Source organism: Neoarius graeffei, chromosome 25 (genome assembly GCF_027579695.1).
Source record: "Neoarius graeffei isolate fNeoGra1 chromosome 25, fNeoGra1.pri, whole genome shotgun sequence".
In the NCBI taxonomy this organism is placed as follows: Eukaryota; Metazoa; Chordata; class Actinopteri; order Siluriformes; family Ariidae; genus Neoarius; species Neoarius graeffei.
Genome location: NC_083593.1, coordinates 7,738,246 through 7,755,915, shown reverse-complemented (window position 1 = coordinate 7,755,915; position 17,670 = coordinate 7,738,246). Strand labels below are relative to the sequence as shown.

Sequence of the window (17,670 nt, the reverse complement as noted above, 5' to 3'; positions counted from 1 at the left end):
CAGATTTAACTCAGGGACCGGCACGTACAGTATTATGTGCATGGCGCTTAACATGGATGGCACTTTACCGCGAACATACCGTAGCATAAGGAAGGAGGTAAATCGGACTAGCACGATCAGTGATGATCTCCACACAGAGCTACTCAGGCAGCTATGTGGACGGGGAGTGGAGTATGTCCGAATGTAGAACATTCGCATGGCAGCACGCCGTTGCCACCATGTTGGGATAACAAGAGAAAATTAAACAAAAGATCACATTTTTAAGCTTGACAAGTCTTTTTATTAGCGTAGTAGCAACTTTTACAGCCATGTCGGCAATATTGTAGGCGGAGCGCTGAGGAAACATTGCGTATCAGCCTGAAACGCTGAAAAGGCCTAGTTAGAACCCCAAGACTGAACAGCCAGGTTAAAAATGATGCATGCAGATGTTCCAGGTGGGGTTTTAATAGGAAACACATATAAAAGGTCAAAGATGAAAAGGGTATTTCCGATACAATAATGATATACTGATAGAAGTGGAAAACGAGCTTGAATTTAAATAAAGTGCACAATCCTTCTCGAAAAACGTATAAACGTGCAGCTGAAGGTGCGAGTTAACTCCTTCATTTGATCACTTTTATAGAAAATCACAACTAACTTGGCTGATTTTCTCCTAATCACTTTTAAAACATATTTTTGACATAATTTTTGCTGTTTTGAAAACCCTAGTCATAACTGACCCATGTATCTGAAGTTACTTAAAATTTTTGGGCACCTTAAAGTGCATATTCTGGACCAATTTCAGGTTTTTTTTTTTTTTAAATATGAAAGTATGTCCCTTTACACACTCATCCAGAAGGGTAATTTTGCACAAGGCCATCTGTCTACAGCAGAAAAAAATAAAATAACAAAACGCATCTGGAAAAATCCCAAGGGAGTCTGGAGCCAGATTCGTGACGTTACCTGCGGAAGCGCCAGCAGGCTGCGAGAGCTTTGTACGGTTTCAGTGCACAGCCTGTGTAGACCAAGCACTCCCGTTTCTCTCTCATTGTCCGGTCTTTTGGAAAACAATGAGTACTAATCCCATCAAGATTGGTGTTGCTACACCCTCCTACGATACATCTGTTAACCATTTTAATAATTACGCGATAACGTTGAAGAAATTTGCAAAAAACCACCAGGTCGTTTTCTCATAAACAAACCAGCGCTGACGTAGGATTCAGAGGGAGGCGTCCCGCACGCGACGTCACAAAAATCAGTGTTTGCCGGGAAATCCAAACACCAAATTTTTTCAGAGTCGGACCAATTCGCCTCAGATGGTTTGATTTCAACTGAATTTTTCTGGTATTGCGCAAGGTAAAAAAATTGCAGAGAATGCAGAATGTGAGAGAGATATTTGACCAAAGTTTAATATAAAATAGGAGAATTACATTGATCTTCATACATGTCAACCTATACGGAATGGCCGTATTTTATACGGATTTGATTCAATAAACGTAGTATACGGGCGTATAAATAAAGTTATACGGATTCTTTAAAAAAACTTCAATATTTATCTAGAGCTATAATCAATTCCCACGACAGCCAGTAAAGAGTCTTATGAAATCGCGCGTTATCTTGTGGTAGCGAGACTTCGTTCCACTTTTGATCATGCGCACACCGCATTGCGAGAATCCCGCCAACCCGGAAGTCATACACATAAACATAGATGCCGCCTTCTGCATAGAATCATACGTCATCCTCGCCGCCAAATTGGATGTGGCAAAGTGGCGATTCTGAGAATAAAGATGCCTCATTCATGTGCTGCGTTTAACTGTACCAACAGGTTTACCGTCCAAACGAGATCACATGGGATTACCTTTCACAGGTGAGACTGGAAAAATACTTTTCATTGTATTTGGTCATTATAACGTAATTTTACGAACAGATTTTCCTGACTTTGTGGCTAATATGAAGTCTCGTGCATAACAGCCGCTTGGTGAAACCTGTCTCCAAACAACGAAGTATTTCCTTCGTAACTACGCTGATAACACTTGGTGTTTTTGTCAAACATTGGAGCTTTGTATTCATTCTGAAGGTTTATTGTTATTAATATTGAATAAAAAGTAACTGGGATACATCATTGTTAATTATCATTCAAATTTTAGGTAAATTATTTTAATTTGCATCTTATACGGATTTTATAAGGGAAATACGGATTTTGGAGGTTGGTTATACAGGTTTGATTGACCAAAGGTTGACATGTATGGATCTTGCTCCTGAATTTACCCATGATATGCACTTTAATTTATTAAATACAGATGATGTCTTCTATGATTCATTTGTATCTTCTGTATTTCTGCACCAAAAAGAAAGAGAAAATTTAAGTTTCCAGGCTTTCATTTGCCTTTCAGACAAAACATCACTGAGGCTCTCTGGTATTACATGAGCACTGCAAAAAAAAAAAAATGCAGGCAAAATGTCTCGAGTCTAAATCAAATTTATCTAGTATTTCCTATTACTGAAGGATCGCAATAAACTGAATTATATGCTAACTTCACCAATTTCTTCTCCACATCTTGAGATATGCCTAATAGTTTTGCTGGATATGAAAGAGAAAGGATGCTTGATAATTTTGTAGTAATTATATTTAAAAAAAAAAAAAACAGCGAGTGTTGTGGGATCGAACCTGACACCTGCAGGTTGGTACAGTAACTCTACTGTATTGAGAAATGGACAGGTGTGCTTCGAACCTGCAGGTGTTGTTGACCGAGTCCTCTGGACAGTGGTGGTAACAGTGGCACCACAGCGTCCTTTCGGGAACCACAGGCACCAAGCTCCTACTGTCCTCCTTTCGGTTATCCAGCGTCGCCTTCCCAGAATTCCTCAGCAACATCGTGTCCAGCACGTTCGCTGCAGAGAGGAAAAGAAAGGCAGACGTTTGCGTTAACTCTAACGAGATCGATAAATCACATCAGGGTAATTAGTGTGTTGGGTTCACGCTGTAAATTAGGATTTCATGTGTGTTTGTCGTGGCAGAAAACTCAGACAGTGCTACGGTTTATAAAAGTCAGACCTGTGCTCTGTGTACCTGCTCCAAATCAGAGCGCACAATCACGAAGAAAGGCCTTTTTGTGCTCCACATGAACTCTGTGTGTGCGCGTCTCTGTAGACTGCTTCTTTTCTAAAGTGCTACTTTATATAGCACCTCTACATTCCACAATTCCAGACAATTTATTCAATAGACAGATTCGATGGTTAGTCATTTTTATAACTGCAGCTTCAGGGAATACAAATGATCGCGTCCATACAGTGGGGCATTTTAAATGGGGTTGCCTGAGTGCTACCTAGAGTCTAATGGAGTTTGGCTGCGCTAGAATAACAGACGGCTGAAGTGACCACAGAGGAAAGCAGAAGCTGTGCTCGTATACATTACACTCGGAATTCTACGGCTGTCTGTATTGGATGGCTCTGGAGAGCTCCAGTATACCCTGACCAAAAAAAAAAAAAAAAAAAAAGGGATGATCACCTTTGTGACGAGCTGTACTAGGATGTCGTGTGCGTGAACTTCTAACCACAGACTTTGTTTGCAAAGACGTGACCTGTCAACGTTTCAGTGCAAATCCATCACCCCCCAAAAAAAAGCTGTTGTTTTCAAAGATAAATATTTAACTGAATCAGGGTGTTAAACAGCATGAAAAATAATCTGAGCGGCAATAATTATGTCTAGTCGTCTGAGCAGACATAACATTGCGAAATAGATTTTCTAATCCTGTATATATTAGCTCAAATGTGCAGCTCTTTAGGTGAGTTTGTTGACAGATCTTGCATATAAATAGACTCAAAGTGGTCCGACACCTCTCAGAGGACCCTAGTTCGATGACCGTGTAGTAGACGATTGATCAAAAGATCGACCTCACGTGTCTGTGTGTGAGGAGTCACTGCAGGCCACAGGCTTACACCCAGACTGCTATTCACACTCACTTATTGTAGGACATAAATCAGACAGCATGACTGAAACTAAGCCAACATTGATCCACTGCCTCTCAGTAGCTCTCAGACACAGTCGTTTATTTCACCATTATACCGTGCACAAACAGAACTGCCACTACTTTATCCTGGGAGACATACACGACAAAATACTGTCGTCTGAATGAATAACAGAAAAGAAAGGGGAGGGAAAAAAAAAAAAAAAAAAGTAAGAACCTTGGTTTCCCAAAAGCAATGCTCAACCTTGGGACTCTCTAAACAAAAGGGCAAAAATTAATGCAGGAAACAAAAATTACACAATTACAGAAATAATCTAATTAAAGCTTTCCAGCCAAACAACTTGTAAAACTATTTCCATTTCCCATGGCAAAATTATTCACAACTCTTTGGAGTATTAAAAATGAATGCAAAAAAAAAATGCTTGAAATTTTTTTTTTTTAATTATATTTTGTATTGCTTTCTGCATCCAGGAACTCTGACCATTTCCTTTTTAATTGTATAGATACGGTATACAGTTTTGAACCTTTCATTACCATGTGGAAAACCAAGCGCTTTCATGACGAGATGGTTTTCATAATTAACATAAAATACAAAGGCAGTATAAAAATACTGCTAAACAGCACAAGAGTAATAATAACATTTCCGAAGTTTCACAAGTGTGAAGACACGTAAGCAAAAGACGGCACGTTTTAGCCCAAAACCCGGTTGCCTCTGCAAGGTGGTTATAAATTGGCCAGAGGAAAATCAACACAAATTTCTCTAACAATAATAAGCATTACTGTTTTGCAAAAACCTGTGGTCTGAAGAGAAGAGCACAAATTTAGAAAGCTTGAAATGTGATTTCATATCTTCATGCATCTCCGTGTCTGTCGATAAACCTTCACTCAATTATGGTAGCACCAATATTTTTGAAACCACTACATGCAGAAAATGCTTGACTTTAAATCTCATCTCATTATCTCTAGCCGCTTTATCCTGTTCTACAGGGTCGCAGGCAAGCTGGAGCCTATCCCAGCTGACTACGGGCGAAAGGCGGGGTACACCCTGGACAAGTCGCCAGGTCATCACAGGGCCGACACATAGACACAGACAACCATTCACACTCACATTCACACCTACGCTCAATTTAGAGTCACCAGTTAACCTAACCTGCATGTCTTTGGACTGTGGAGGAAACCGGAGCACCCGGAGGGAGGAAACCCACGCGGACACGGGGAGAACATGCAAACTCCGCACAGAAAGGCCCTCGCCGGCCACGGGGCTCGAACCCGGACCTTCTTGCTGTGAGGCGACAGCGCTAACCACTACACCACCGTGCCGCCTTGACTTTAAATAATAAATAAATAAATAGTACCAATACATTTTGGTTAAAAATATCACGCATTATGCTTGCTATTCCTTTTATAAATCCATAATTCACCAGTGATTTGGTTTTGCTATGACTGTACTGCATATCTCCAAACTACAAACAAACAGCACGCGAGGCTTTTTGGGAACGCAACCCTGATCATCCAGGTAAATCAGCTTTCATGGCCCATCTCAAAGACCTTCATCACACAGTTATAAAAAAAAAAAAAAAACCTCCCCACTGTAATATCAACAGTTGCAGTGCACAGAGCGTGCATTAGGCAGAACAGCTTGTTAGTGTTGAGAGTGGGCGAGTAATTTGTAAATGAGTCAGGCGCTGGCACCACATGGCTGGTGTGTATCTTTAAAGAGAACACTCCGTGTCGTGCTGACATGGGAGGCGGCGTGGTGATACACGGCCAGATGGCGCCGATCTTGACTGTTGCGATGAAAGTCCGTGCATCTTCTAGGCGAGCGAACGCTTCCACAAAGACCGTACAAAACTTTCTCTGCGTACAATCAGTGGCAAGTAAGGTTAGTTGGGCTGAAAGTTCTGAGAGAAAAGGTCAAGAGGAAAAGGAATCCTGTGCAAGTACTGGTAGGTAAATAAATTAAAAAAAAAAAAAAAAAAATGTGCCCCTGGTGTGATGCCATTAAAAGCAACAGAAATCTCCATCCTTAACATGATGTTTATTCTCTCCTTTTCCTCCATGAAGAACCCACGCAGCCCCTTCACACGTCATGTAAACTCACCTCTCTACTTTTACTTAGCTTGTGATAGATCGTTGCTGGTGTTTGGGATGGGAGATGAGGTTAGGTGCTGATCTCTGGCCTGGTTCCCTGTTCAGAGGCCGGGGAAAGGGAAAAGGGAAAAGGGAAGGGCCATAGAGAGGGTGTGGTTAAACTTCGAGCCCTACAGGCAGGCCTGCCCGGAACTGAGCTGAGTGTGTAGCCATTAATAACACCCGCACTGTCAGGAAGGCCTTTTAAAGACCTCAGAAGATGTAAACACAGCAGGGGCCTCACAAAGGCTTCGGCTCCACTGTTTTACTCCAGCACCCTTCAACAGAGGGCCCCTCTTTTTCGCTCTCTTTCTCTCCATCACTCACTCGGTCTCATGTGTCATAAATGCTTCAATTTTGGAATTAAATTAGATTGCTTAAAACCTTACCGAAATAATTGATAACACATTCTGATGTAGGTGTTGGACCTGCAGATTCTTTCAAAATAAGATAAAAATATGACCTCATTGTCTCTGCTCTTATTGAATTAGTTCATAATCCTTGGAAATTAACTGAATCATACTTCATGCTCTTTGACTTTCTCTTACTGCGAGACAGAGAGAGAGAGAGAGAGAGAGAGAGAGAGCGCAAAAAGGAGAGAGAGAAAAGGAGAGAGGTCACGTTCTGCGCGCACACACACACAGTCCCTCAGGGCTGGAGGATGATCTGTACCATTAGTCTTGTGGTTAATCAGCGTACCAAGGCAACGCCACTTCCACCACAAAACAACTTTGCGCACACTGATGAGCTTTTCAAGTTGCTCAGTGGGTAAAGCACTTCACTCTGTCTTTGAATGGGTCTTCATGGGGACTTAAAGGGTCCTGAGTGTAGGGCTGCACGATTATGGAAAAAATGATAATCACGATTATCTTGATCAAAACTGTAATCACGATTATTAATCACGATTATTCTTGATGTTAGGGAAATCACTTAAATTTTATTTCACTATATTCAAACAAACAATATGAACAGCTTTCAGTGCAGAATGAAATTTAAAAGAGAAATTCTGATTTCCAAATGACAAATAAATGAAATTTATCCAAGAAATTACCAAAGGATGAAGGAACTGAAAACTCAATTGCAACAATTACATAGAATTATACTGAGGCCTACAAGTTTTTAGCTAGAAAGAGCAGCCTATCAACATGCTCTGGCTTTAAACATGAGCGAAGGCAGGTCACAACATTGCCTCCAGTGCTAAATACGCTCAATCTGTTACCTACTCTCACGCTATCACCCCTTGAAGAAGATACCGCCAGTGTTGCCAGACACTGCTGACGTTTTCCAGCCCAAAATATGTTCAAATCCGCCAAAATGCACTTAAAACCGCCCAATCTGGCAACACTGGATACCGCTGCACTGAAGCTCTGCGCACTTGGCTTGCTTGCTTATTTATTTAGGCGGAGTAATGAAACCTTACATGCGTCGGTTCGCCCCCTAATGGTTTGGCGGAGTACTGGTCAAAAAGTGCTTCATCAGATATGCAGCAGTTGTGGCAGCCAAAATCGCGATTTTCGATTAAATTCGATTAATTGTGCAGCCTTACCTGAGTGTATCGCTAGACTCCACCAAAAGAGAAAGTATGATTATCCAATAATCATTGTTTAAAATGAAACTTTTGCCTCCGAGCATGACAAATTATGTCTGAAACATAAAAGACTTCATATTACCGAGATCACATTAAGGCTCGCTTTCACCTGAAGTGAAATAAAAGCGTTAAAAGTCTTTGTCTTTGTCAGCTGTGAAATAAAATGAGGTTAAAATGGTGCGTCACATTCCCACCGTCTCTTACACTCACCTGTCCTCAAGAGGATTCCTAAGCATGTGTTATTGCCATAAATGCTGCTTAGATTGCTAATAATGGCGATGCGTATAAAACAGACTACAAGTTTGAAAATAAATGTAAAGTCGAACAGGAAGGTTAATCCACCATATAGCTCGAAAGAAAACCAAACAAAAAGGCAGAAACCTGAGGAAAAACAAGCCAGGAAGCCAGGATCAGAGAAAAGACACTGATGAGCAGCAGAACACAACGAATAGTGGACAGATTGCGCCCAAGGCCAAGGTTTCATATTCAGAGCACCAAAGCACTTTCGATCTGTCCATCAGCTCATTGCGCTCTCGTACACACAACTAAAAAAAACCTGCTGAGATCAGCGATGACATCCAGGCAAGGTTGGACAGAAACCTGACGCACAGCCGGGACACGCAAACTCACAAAAGAAAAACACACAGACTGATGTGGTACACGCACACAACTCAGCAGTACATCAATGAAACATGGGCATGAATCTTTCTGACAACATGTGGCAGATCATATCACTGAGAACCTGCGAAAGGCTTTGGTTTAATAAGTCCACGTTCGTGTCTCAAATAAAAACAAAAAGCACACACAGACACTGCATATATTTGAGATAAAAATAGATTTTAAAAGCCGTGATTCTTGCCAAATTGAATAGCATGTGTGAATTGTATCATCTGGAAAAAGTGAGTATGGATGACAGATTTTCCAGGTGCTGAGAGTAAATCTCATTCTTCTGAAGAGTTCTGACCTGAACGGCTTCACCCCGGATCACGCATCTATCCATCACCCATCCGTCATCCAACCCCCACTTACTCCCCTTAACCCCCCCCATTCACTTCAAAGCATTCGCCGTGCCGCCAACAAACAGGGGCTAAATCCCGAGATGGCGTGACCAACCCGGAGAGCTCTTATCCATCTTCCTTGTCTGCTCCAACCTCAGGCCACTGTCGTCCTCTCACTACTCACAGCTATGACTTTTCATGGGTGTGGGCATCTGGGATAATGAAGAGAGCCACTAATCTGTTCCGCATTTGCTTACATTTGTCTGACTCGAATGTATTCATGGCGAGACTGGATCCCCTAGTGGCCATGACCAATGGCTGAAGGATTTGTGGGAGTTCACAACAAGGGAGAGTTTCAGATGCATGCATGCAAAAAAAAAAAAAAAAAAACCACCCCCAAGCATCAATCTTTTAATAGTCTCTTAGTCCATCCAGTCTTGTGGGACACCAAGACTTTCCTCACTGTAGCACATCTGATCCAACTCAAGAAAAACATAATAATTCTGTGGAGAGTGAAGAAAATGGCCACACACGTACCCAGGCGCATATAATGTTAGCTAATTGATTTTAAATAACGTTAATTGGCTAGCTACAGTACATGAGGAACTTCGGCATAGCTAACAGTAACACCGATCCGAGTTCTCATCTCATTATCTGTAGCCGCTTTATCCTTCTACAGGGTCGCAGGCGAGCTGGAGCCTATCCCAGCTGACTACGGGCGAAAGGCGGGGTACACCCTGGACAAGTCGCCAGGTCATCACAGGGCTGACACATAGACACAGACAACCATTCACACCTACGGTCAATTTAGAGTCACCAGTTAACCTAACCTGCATGTCTTTGGACTGTGGGGGAAACCGGAGCACCCGGAGGAAACCCACGCGGACACGGGGAGAACATGCAAACTCCACACAGAAAGGCCCTCGCCGGCCACGGGGCTCAAACCCAGGACCTTCTTGCTGTGAGGCGACAGCGCTAACCACTACACCACCGTGCCGCCCCCGATCCGAGTTATATTTTATATTTTTAACGAATATTCCCAGGTTACTTCCATGTATGGGTGGCACGGTGGTGCAGTGGTTACCACTGTCGCCTCGCAGCAAGAAGGTTCTGGGTTCGAGCCCAGTGGCCGATGGGGGCTTTCTGTGTGGTGTTTGTCTGTTCTCCCCGTGTCTGTGCGGGTTTCCTACGGGTGCTCCGGTGTCCCCCCACAATCCAAAAACCTGCAATTATGCCTCGGTCACAACCGGCCGTACGTGCTCCTACGGCCGGTCTATGTGCAAAAAACGCAAGAAACGCATGGAGGGCGCGCGCATGTGACGTGCTGATTTTCGAGCCGTAGACTGGCCGCAGAGGTTCTTTGTCATGTCAGACAAGCTCTACGGGCGCTTACGTTTTTTTCAGGTTGCAAGACAAACTTACGGCGAACAAAAAAAATGCAGTGATTTGGGAAACGCCAAAAAATCGTACGGCCAAAAAATCGTACGTCCGGTTGTGACCTAGGCTTTAGGTTAACTGGCTGCTTTAAATGGCCCATAGATGTGTGCGCGCGCGAGCGAGTGCGCAGAAAGGAACTGGCCACCATACTGCTGCAATTCTGGCCAAGCCAACCAAACATGGCTCACCTCAAGCCCAGATCAGGTTTGGTAGTGACGACAATGACGGCTTCTGTATATATGGTGCTGTAATTCATCCTCTTGAGATTTACCATCGGCACACTTTGGTTTGATTGCTGACATTAATCGTGAAACACGTCCACTGTTCATTAGTGTGACATCACATAGTATCACGTGATATCGGATTGTGGTATCAGAGCATTTTTTTTTGTACTATATTAAGTGAACATGGTATTAGATGATCTGACCGAAATAGCTATTAAAAAAAAGTTGTTTTTTTTAAATCCCAACCTATATATGTTAGTTTAACACAGGCTGAAACAGTAAGCTAGCTAACTGGTGAACCACTTGTACAAGGTTTCTAAGCCATCATGAGGTAATGGAGTAGAGCTTTTAAAGTGCATATCACGGGTAAATTCAGGAGCAAGATCAATGTAATTCTCCTATTTTATATTAAACTTTGGTCAAATATCTGTAACATTTTGCGCAATTTTTTTTTTACCTTGCGCAATACCAGAAAAATTCAGTTGAAATCAAGTCATTTGAGGCGAATTGGTCCGACTCTGAAAAAACTTGGCGTTTAGATTTCCCGGCAAACACTGATTTTCGTGAGGTCGCGTGCGGGACGCCTCCTTCTGAATCCTACGTCAGCACTGGTTTGTTTACGAGAAAACGACCTGGTGGTTTTCTGCAAATTTCTTCAACGTTATCGCGTAATTATTAAAATGGTTAACAGATGTATCGTAGGAGGGTGTAGCAACACCAATCTTGATGGGATTAGTACTCATCGTTTTCAAAAGACCGGACAATGAGAGAGAAATGGGAGCGCTTCGTGCGAGGCACCCGGAAGCAGCCGAGGACCAAAGCAGAGCTGAGAAAAAGACCAAGAAAATCGGCGATTCACAAGTTGACTGTTGCCAGGGTAAGAAATAAGAGAGACTATACTCTAAATTAGGTGTTCCTGTATTTGTGTGGTACACGGATAATGTTATTTATTGACACACACAAAAGTAAAACAACACGAAAGCGCTGGGTGATAATACACTTACTTCACATGTATCAAGGGATCTGCGTGTCAGGGCTTGAGATCTTGGGACCTGTCAAACACATTAAACGTATATACAACCCTGCTTAGCCGATTCCATGCGTGTAGCTTATGAAATCTTTCTCCTACAGTAGCCAGTACTCTTCTAAATCAAGAAATATATAAATACATAATAGTAATTAGAAAAAATATAATTTATGTAGCAATAGATAGATGAGCACCGATACATGAATCCATGGGTTTAGAAGCTCAGGCGACAATTCCATATTTCAATGCAAAATCGCTAGCTTGGTCTACACAGGCTGCGCACTGAACCCGTGCAAGCTCTCGCAGCCTGCTGGCGGATCCGCACGTGACGTCACGAATCTGGCTCCAGACTCCCTTGGGATTTTTCCAGACGTGTTTTATTTTTTTCTGCTGTAGACAGATGGCCTTGTGCAAAATTACCCTTCTGGATGAGTGTGTAAAGGGACAGACTTTCATATAAAAAAAACACACGAAATTGGTCCAGGACATGAACTTTAAAGCCTCATGACATACAAGCCCAGAGATAATGTCGGGATGAACTATGAAAACGTTTCATAATCTCTAATATGTCTGTTTAATAAAAGCATTCCAACTGTTAAGTTACTTTTCGTTATCAGCAGCAGCCAACCTTCAACCCTAAGGTTTCTTGGAGGAAAGCCTGCAGTTCACAACTTTCACCATATGATCAGATACCGTTGTCATGTCTCAACAAAATCATCCTACTGTAGTTTTAACCAGGTGGCTTTATCTTGTGACCTATTAAACCTAAACCTACACATGTACACATCCAACTACTTTATCTTCTCAAATACAGCCCTCAAAGTCTACAGACTCTGCCTAAAATCATTTACATTGCTAACTTGTTTGACACTGTACCACCTACATAAGTAAAATATGAGTCATGGAATGGAAACACCTAGCATATGGTTTCGCTTTATTTCTGGCAGTCAAAATAAAATTAATCACACTATTTCCATCAGAAGTAGCCAGCTCATTCATCTCTGACACCTGTACTCGTTTAGACATGTGGTGACTGTGGTGAGACAGAATCCCGGCACACTTTGCATCTCAGTAAAATAATCCACGGGACACACTTCCATTTCCCATTCAGAGTGAAACCGGACGAGCAGGAGCGTGTTATCGAGGGGAGCAGCTGGAGCCGGAGGGGAGGACTTGGCCAGGGTCATCACACCCCCGCCGGTTGTAAGCTCATTTACCTGAAAAAAACACCTGTGCCATCTGATTGCACTTCAAAGGCATTTGCAAAAGTCCATCTGATAAAGTGCGGTCTTTCTAATTTAGAGCAGAGCTGGATAAAGCAGCAGCCCGTGTTCCCTCCTCAAAAGGTCAGAAAGGGAGCAGGTGGTTTTTTCGGCGATGCGGACTGATAACTCTTGATCCTTGGATTCCATAGCATGCTGGATCATTTCCTGCTCTTTATTCGCCTCCCAAAACAAAACAGACCTTGTATCGGAAAACATATCATCGCACATTTTGAACATCTACCAACTGCCAAGGGGTCAAGCTAGTAAGAAAAGGGTGGGGGTGCAACCACGCTCAATGGGTACGCAGACAGCCAGATGAGACAAATATTTTCATGGGAAATAAACCTTTAATATAGCTAGTAAGTTCTAGCTGTAACTCACACAAGCAGATATATTAATGTCCTCATTATACACTGTGTGCACAATTATTAGGCAAGTTGTATTCCTGATGATTAATTTTATCGTTGAACAAATACAGTGCTCTCAGTCAATCCAAACTGTTAATAAACCTAAAACCAGAATGATTAACAAAGGAAAGGGGAGTTTAGGCCTTCTCAGGGGAATATACAAGTGTGCAGAATTATTAGGCAACATTTAGTGTGCAGAATTATTATGCAACTAAATGAAAAGCTTAAAGTTTCCCATCTCACTTGTTTATTTTAATTTTCAGTGTAACAAATAAACACTTCTAGCATTTCAAAAATATTCAGTGACCAATATAGCCACCCTTCTTTTCAATAACTGCCATGAGCCTTCCATCCAGTCTGTTAGTTTTTTGATTTGTTGACGATCAACTTTTTGTGCAGGAGCAACCACGGCCTCCCAAATGCTATTCAGAGTGGTGTATTGTCTTCCCTCGCTGTAAATCTCATGCTTAAGAAGGGGCCACAAGTACTCAATAGGGTTTAAGTCAGGTGAGGAAGGGGGCTATGTCATTACTTTGTCATCTTTAAGGCCTTTGTGGGCTCGCCAAGCAGTGGAGTACTAGGGTGCATGTGATGGTGCATTGTTCTGCATAACAATCATGGCCTTCTTGAATGATGCAGACTTCTTCCCATAGCACTGCTTGAAGAATGTATCTTTTAGAAACTGGCAGTAGGTTTGGGAGTTGATGTTAAGTCCATCTTCAACCTGAAATGGTCAAACTAGCTCATCCTTAATAATAGCAGCCCATGCCATTACCCCTCCACCACCTTGCTGGTGTCTGAGTCAAAGTGCCCCGTGTCCATTAGTTATCCAGCTATGGGCCCATCCATCTGGTCTATCCAGAGTCACTCTCATTTCATCCGTCCATAAAACCTTTGGAAAATCTGTCTTCAGATATTTCTTGGCCCAATCTTGACATTTCAACTTGTGAGTCTTGTTTAGTGGTGGTCGTGTTTCAGCCTTCCTTACCTTGGCCATGTCTCTGAGCACCGAACACCTTGTCCTTCTGGACACTCCAGGTCGGTTGCAGTTCTAGAATATTGTGGCACTGGAGGATAATGGGTTCCTGGTAGCTTCATGTTTAATCCTTCTCAAGTCTTTTGCGGTTAATTTGTGCCTTTTCTTCTCCACACGTTTTTTGCGACCCTGTTGACTATTTGCAACAAAACGTTTGATTGTTCTGTGCTCACATTTCTATAGCTTAGCTATTTCAAGAGTGCTGCATCCCTCTGATAGGCATTTTACAATTTTTGTCTTTTCAGTGTCTGTTAAATCTCTTTTTTGGCCCATTTTGCCTGAGATAAAGAAGCTGCCTAATAATTATGCACACCTTAATATAGGGTATTAATGACTTTAGGTCACACCCTCCCTCATTACACAAATAAATACCACCTGAGAATGCTTAAATCCAATTAGCATTCAAGTGTATCTAGCTTGCGGTTGGAAAACATGCATAGAAATAATGGTAGGGTCAGAGTACTCACTTGCCTAATAATTGTGCACACAGTGTAATGTCAATTATATTCCTCATTCAGGGACTTGTGTTGCTTGAACAGTCCAGGCAAATAATGTTGACATCTCAGTGACCTGGTAGAACGTTCTATAAGGAGATGTTTGTTTATTTAATACTCATGGAAGGAGTCTCCAGTGTCAGAGCTTTGTAACAGTAATGCCGCTTTTCCACTACAAACGCGGCTGAGCCGTGCCGTGCTGAGTTGAGCTGAGTCGAGCTGAGCGGGGCTGTTGGAGTTGTATTTCGACTACAACCGCGCTGAACCGTGCTGGCTGGAAGTGGGTGGACACATTGGGTGGAGTTAGCGAAAGTGGGTGGACGTCACGTGATGTCGTTAAGCAGCGCAAACAGTGACATCAGTGACAGTGGCGGAACAAGTCAGAGCCGGGCCGGGGGCGGGGCAAATGACCGGGCCCTTTATTAAAGCTTATCATAACATCATTTTAGGCTACAAAATGTCCGCAACTGCGGTGTTTACCAATTTCAACACTACCGGGTGCAACTATGTTATTTAGTACATCAAGTCCTTCAAACGAACATGTAACTCAGAAACAAAAAACATTAGGATACTGTACATGGCTCATAATAAAACATCAATAGCCTATACTGCGCACATTATTTGAAGGGCATACGAATGAGCGCTCAGAGGTTGCAACGGTGACAGGAAGAGTCAGAAATAAAAGGAGGGCGGTGCAAACCTCACTGAATGCACTGTGTTTACCAATTTCAACACTACGGGGTGCAACTATGTTATTTTGTACATTAAGTCCTTCAAACGAACATGTAACTCAGAAACAAAAAAACATTAGGCGACATACTCTACATGGCTCATAATAAAACATCAATAGCCTACTGCGCGCATTATTTGAAGGGCATACGACGAGCCTTGCGCTCCGCGAACTCGTCCACGATGCTCTGTATGGCACTGATTCAGTGATCTTTTAAGTGGTAGTCTCACGACCCGGATAGTAAACAATAAACATGGAGGACATGGAGTCGTTAGTGTTGCTGGTCTTGGTGCTGTGGCTTGTTGTCACCGACAACGCCAACAGATACTGGCAAGAGCGTATAGATGAGGCGAGGCGCATAAGGCTTCAGAAATTCTCGTAATTCGTAATTATTCTTCTTCCGGGTTTACGGTGTTTACAGATCCCAGCGCGCTCGCGGGGCGTGTGTGGGCATGTGAGGACACTCCTCCTCACCAATCAGTGCACAGGGGAGTGTCTGCTCACGCCCCCAGCCTCACTCGGCACGGCTTGGCTCGCTTCAGCCCCACTCCAAAACGGTGCGAGTTTTAGGGGCTAAGCAGGGCTGAAGCGAGCTGAGTCGTGCTGGTTTTTGGTAGTCAAAACGCGAGCCGTGTCGGGCTGAAGCGAGCTGAAGTGAGCTGAAAAAGGGTAGTGGAAAAGGGCCATAAGCTTTCTGACAAAGGATAATCTTCAGCGCAGGTTCTTAGTAACACAACAAACAGTGTTTGAATCGAGCGAGAAAAAGAGCCGCTGTTACATAATTGATGTTACATCTCGTCTCGCAGACGTTCCATAACGTTCAACTCAACTAAAATGGATTTTTTTTTTAAAAACCATGCAGTTCATTAACAAAAGGAATAAAACACTTTGAGGCGTGGTGTTCCAGGACAATAATCCTCTTTGGGATGGAAACAGTCGTTCTGCTTTACGTCAGCTCTGTCGTATCACGCCATATTGGATTGCTTCCCGCAGTTTAATGGATTGTTTAATGCAGTGGTTCCAATCTTGTACATTTTTGTGCTTTCAACACACCTGATTCAACTCATTAAGCTAACCAAGAAGCATGAACCAGGCTTAATTGGGTGAGTTACAGGCGAGAACATGACAAAATATCCAGGATAGTAGTTTTCCACAGGTTAAATGTATCGTGTAATGAGAAATTAGCCATCAGACGTAAAATTAAGATCCAATGCAAGTCAGACAATGTTACGCCATTTCCTGAAATTACCCTTACAACTACCAGAACCTTTCAGAGAGTTCCTGCTCTCAGTGGGCCTTCCCTACTCGTTTCACTGTTGTTACTGAATAATACAATTTACAGTAGGAACTCATCTGCGATATCTGAGCTAGTGACATTTTACATGCATATTCAGCTCGCATGACAAATATAATTGTCCTCCCATTATAGCTTACTGGGACTGGAGCATGTGATGGCGAGTGATCAGTGACTCCTCCCTGTCCTCGCTTTGTCTTCCACACCATGTTTAGACACAGAAAGAGCCATGATGGATGCTTCTCCCTCGCTCACTCACTCTTTCCGTCGATATTTTTCTCTCACACACAAACACACTGAGGCACACAATACCAGAGGGATCCCAGATAAAGCCTCTCGTTTCATAAAGTGCCAGAGTCGGCGTCCACCTGTTCCTCGTCCGTCATGTGAGCGAGTATGAGAGGGAGTATTGTACGGAAAAGCCTGCATCGCTCTCGCTTGGGCCATGTGAGCACACTGAGCATGACGAGATTTTCAGACGCTTTAGAAGCAAATGTTATTTCCTTCATGGCAGGTTCACATATACTCCTGTATAAACGTTTATATACTTCAAGGTTTCGCAGTATACACAGTTTTGCCATTTGTTACCGGGTAGTAATTGGGCCCACTTGCTTTTTCTCACCAGGTTCAACAAACCAGTCAAACTGAACAAAATGTGGCCTGACCACCTACTTTGCGCTCCTTCATTCATACACTACAGGCCACTTGTTGCCCTCATCAGGACTTAATTATCTGACTGCTGTGTTAATGAGGAAGGGTTCACCCTCGTTCCTTTTGTCCCTTCCTGAGCCTCCTGGCTTTCCACGTTCTCGTCTAGGCACAGGTGCAGGAGACCCACCGCTGGACCAAAAAAAAAAAAAACATCTGAGCAGCGGATCGGGTTCTGTCTGGGGAAACCCGATCCACATCCTGTCAGGAAGTTGTCCGGCATAGCTGGACCACGGCTGCTGCTTCGCTTCTGTTCACTTCTTCTATCTCTCTCCCCTGTCCCTTTAGCCCATCATTTAGTAGTAATCATTAAGTAGCACCTTATACACCCTCTTCCACATTATCAAAACGAAGCCTGACAAAATGAGAAGTGGGTTAACACTTC

General features: G+C 42.9%; 1 protein-coding gene across 3 annotated transcripts in view; it reads right to left on the bottom strand.

Moving 5' to 3' along the window:
* Window positions 1–17,670, bottom strand: part of bmpr1bb (bone morphogenetic protein receptor, type IBb) — a 138,227-nt gene that overhangs the window by 11,342 nt on the left and 109,215 nt on the right. For all 3 annotated transcript variants that reach the window (XM_060909264.1, XM_060909265.1, XM_060909266.1), the window contains exon 4: window positions 2,712–2,871. In XM_060909264.1, coding sequence (XP_060765247.1) covers window positions 2,712–2,871 — 160 coding nt within the window. The remainder of the gene's footprint in view (window positions 1–2,711; window positions 2,872–17,670) is intronic.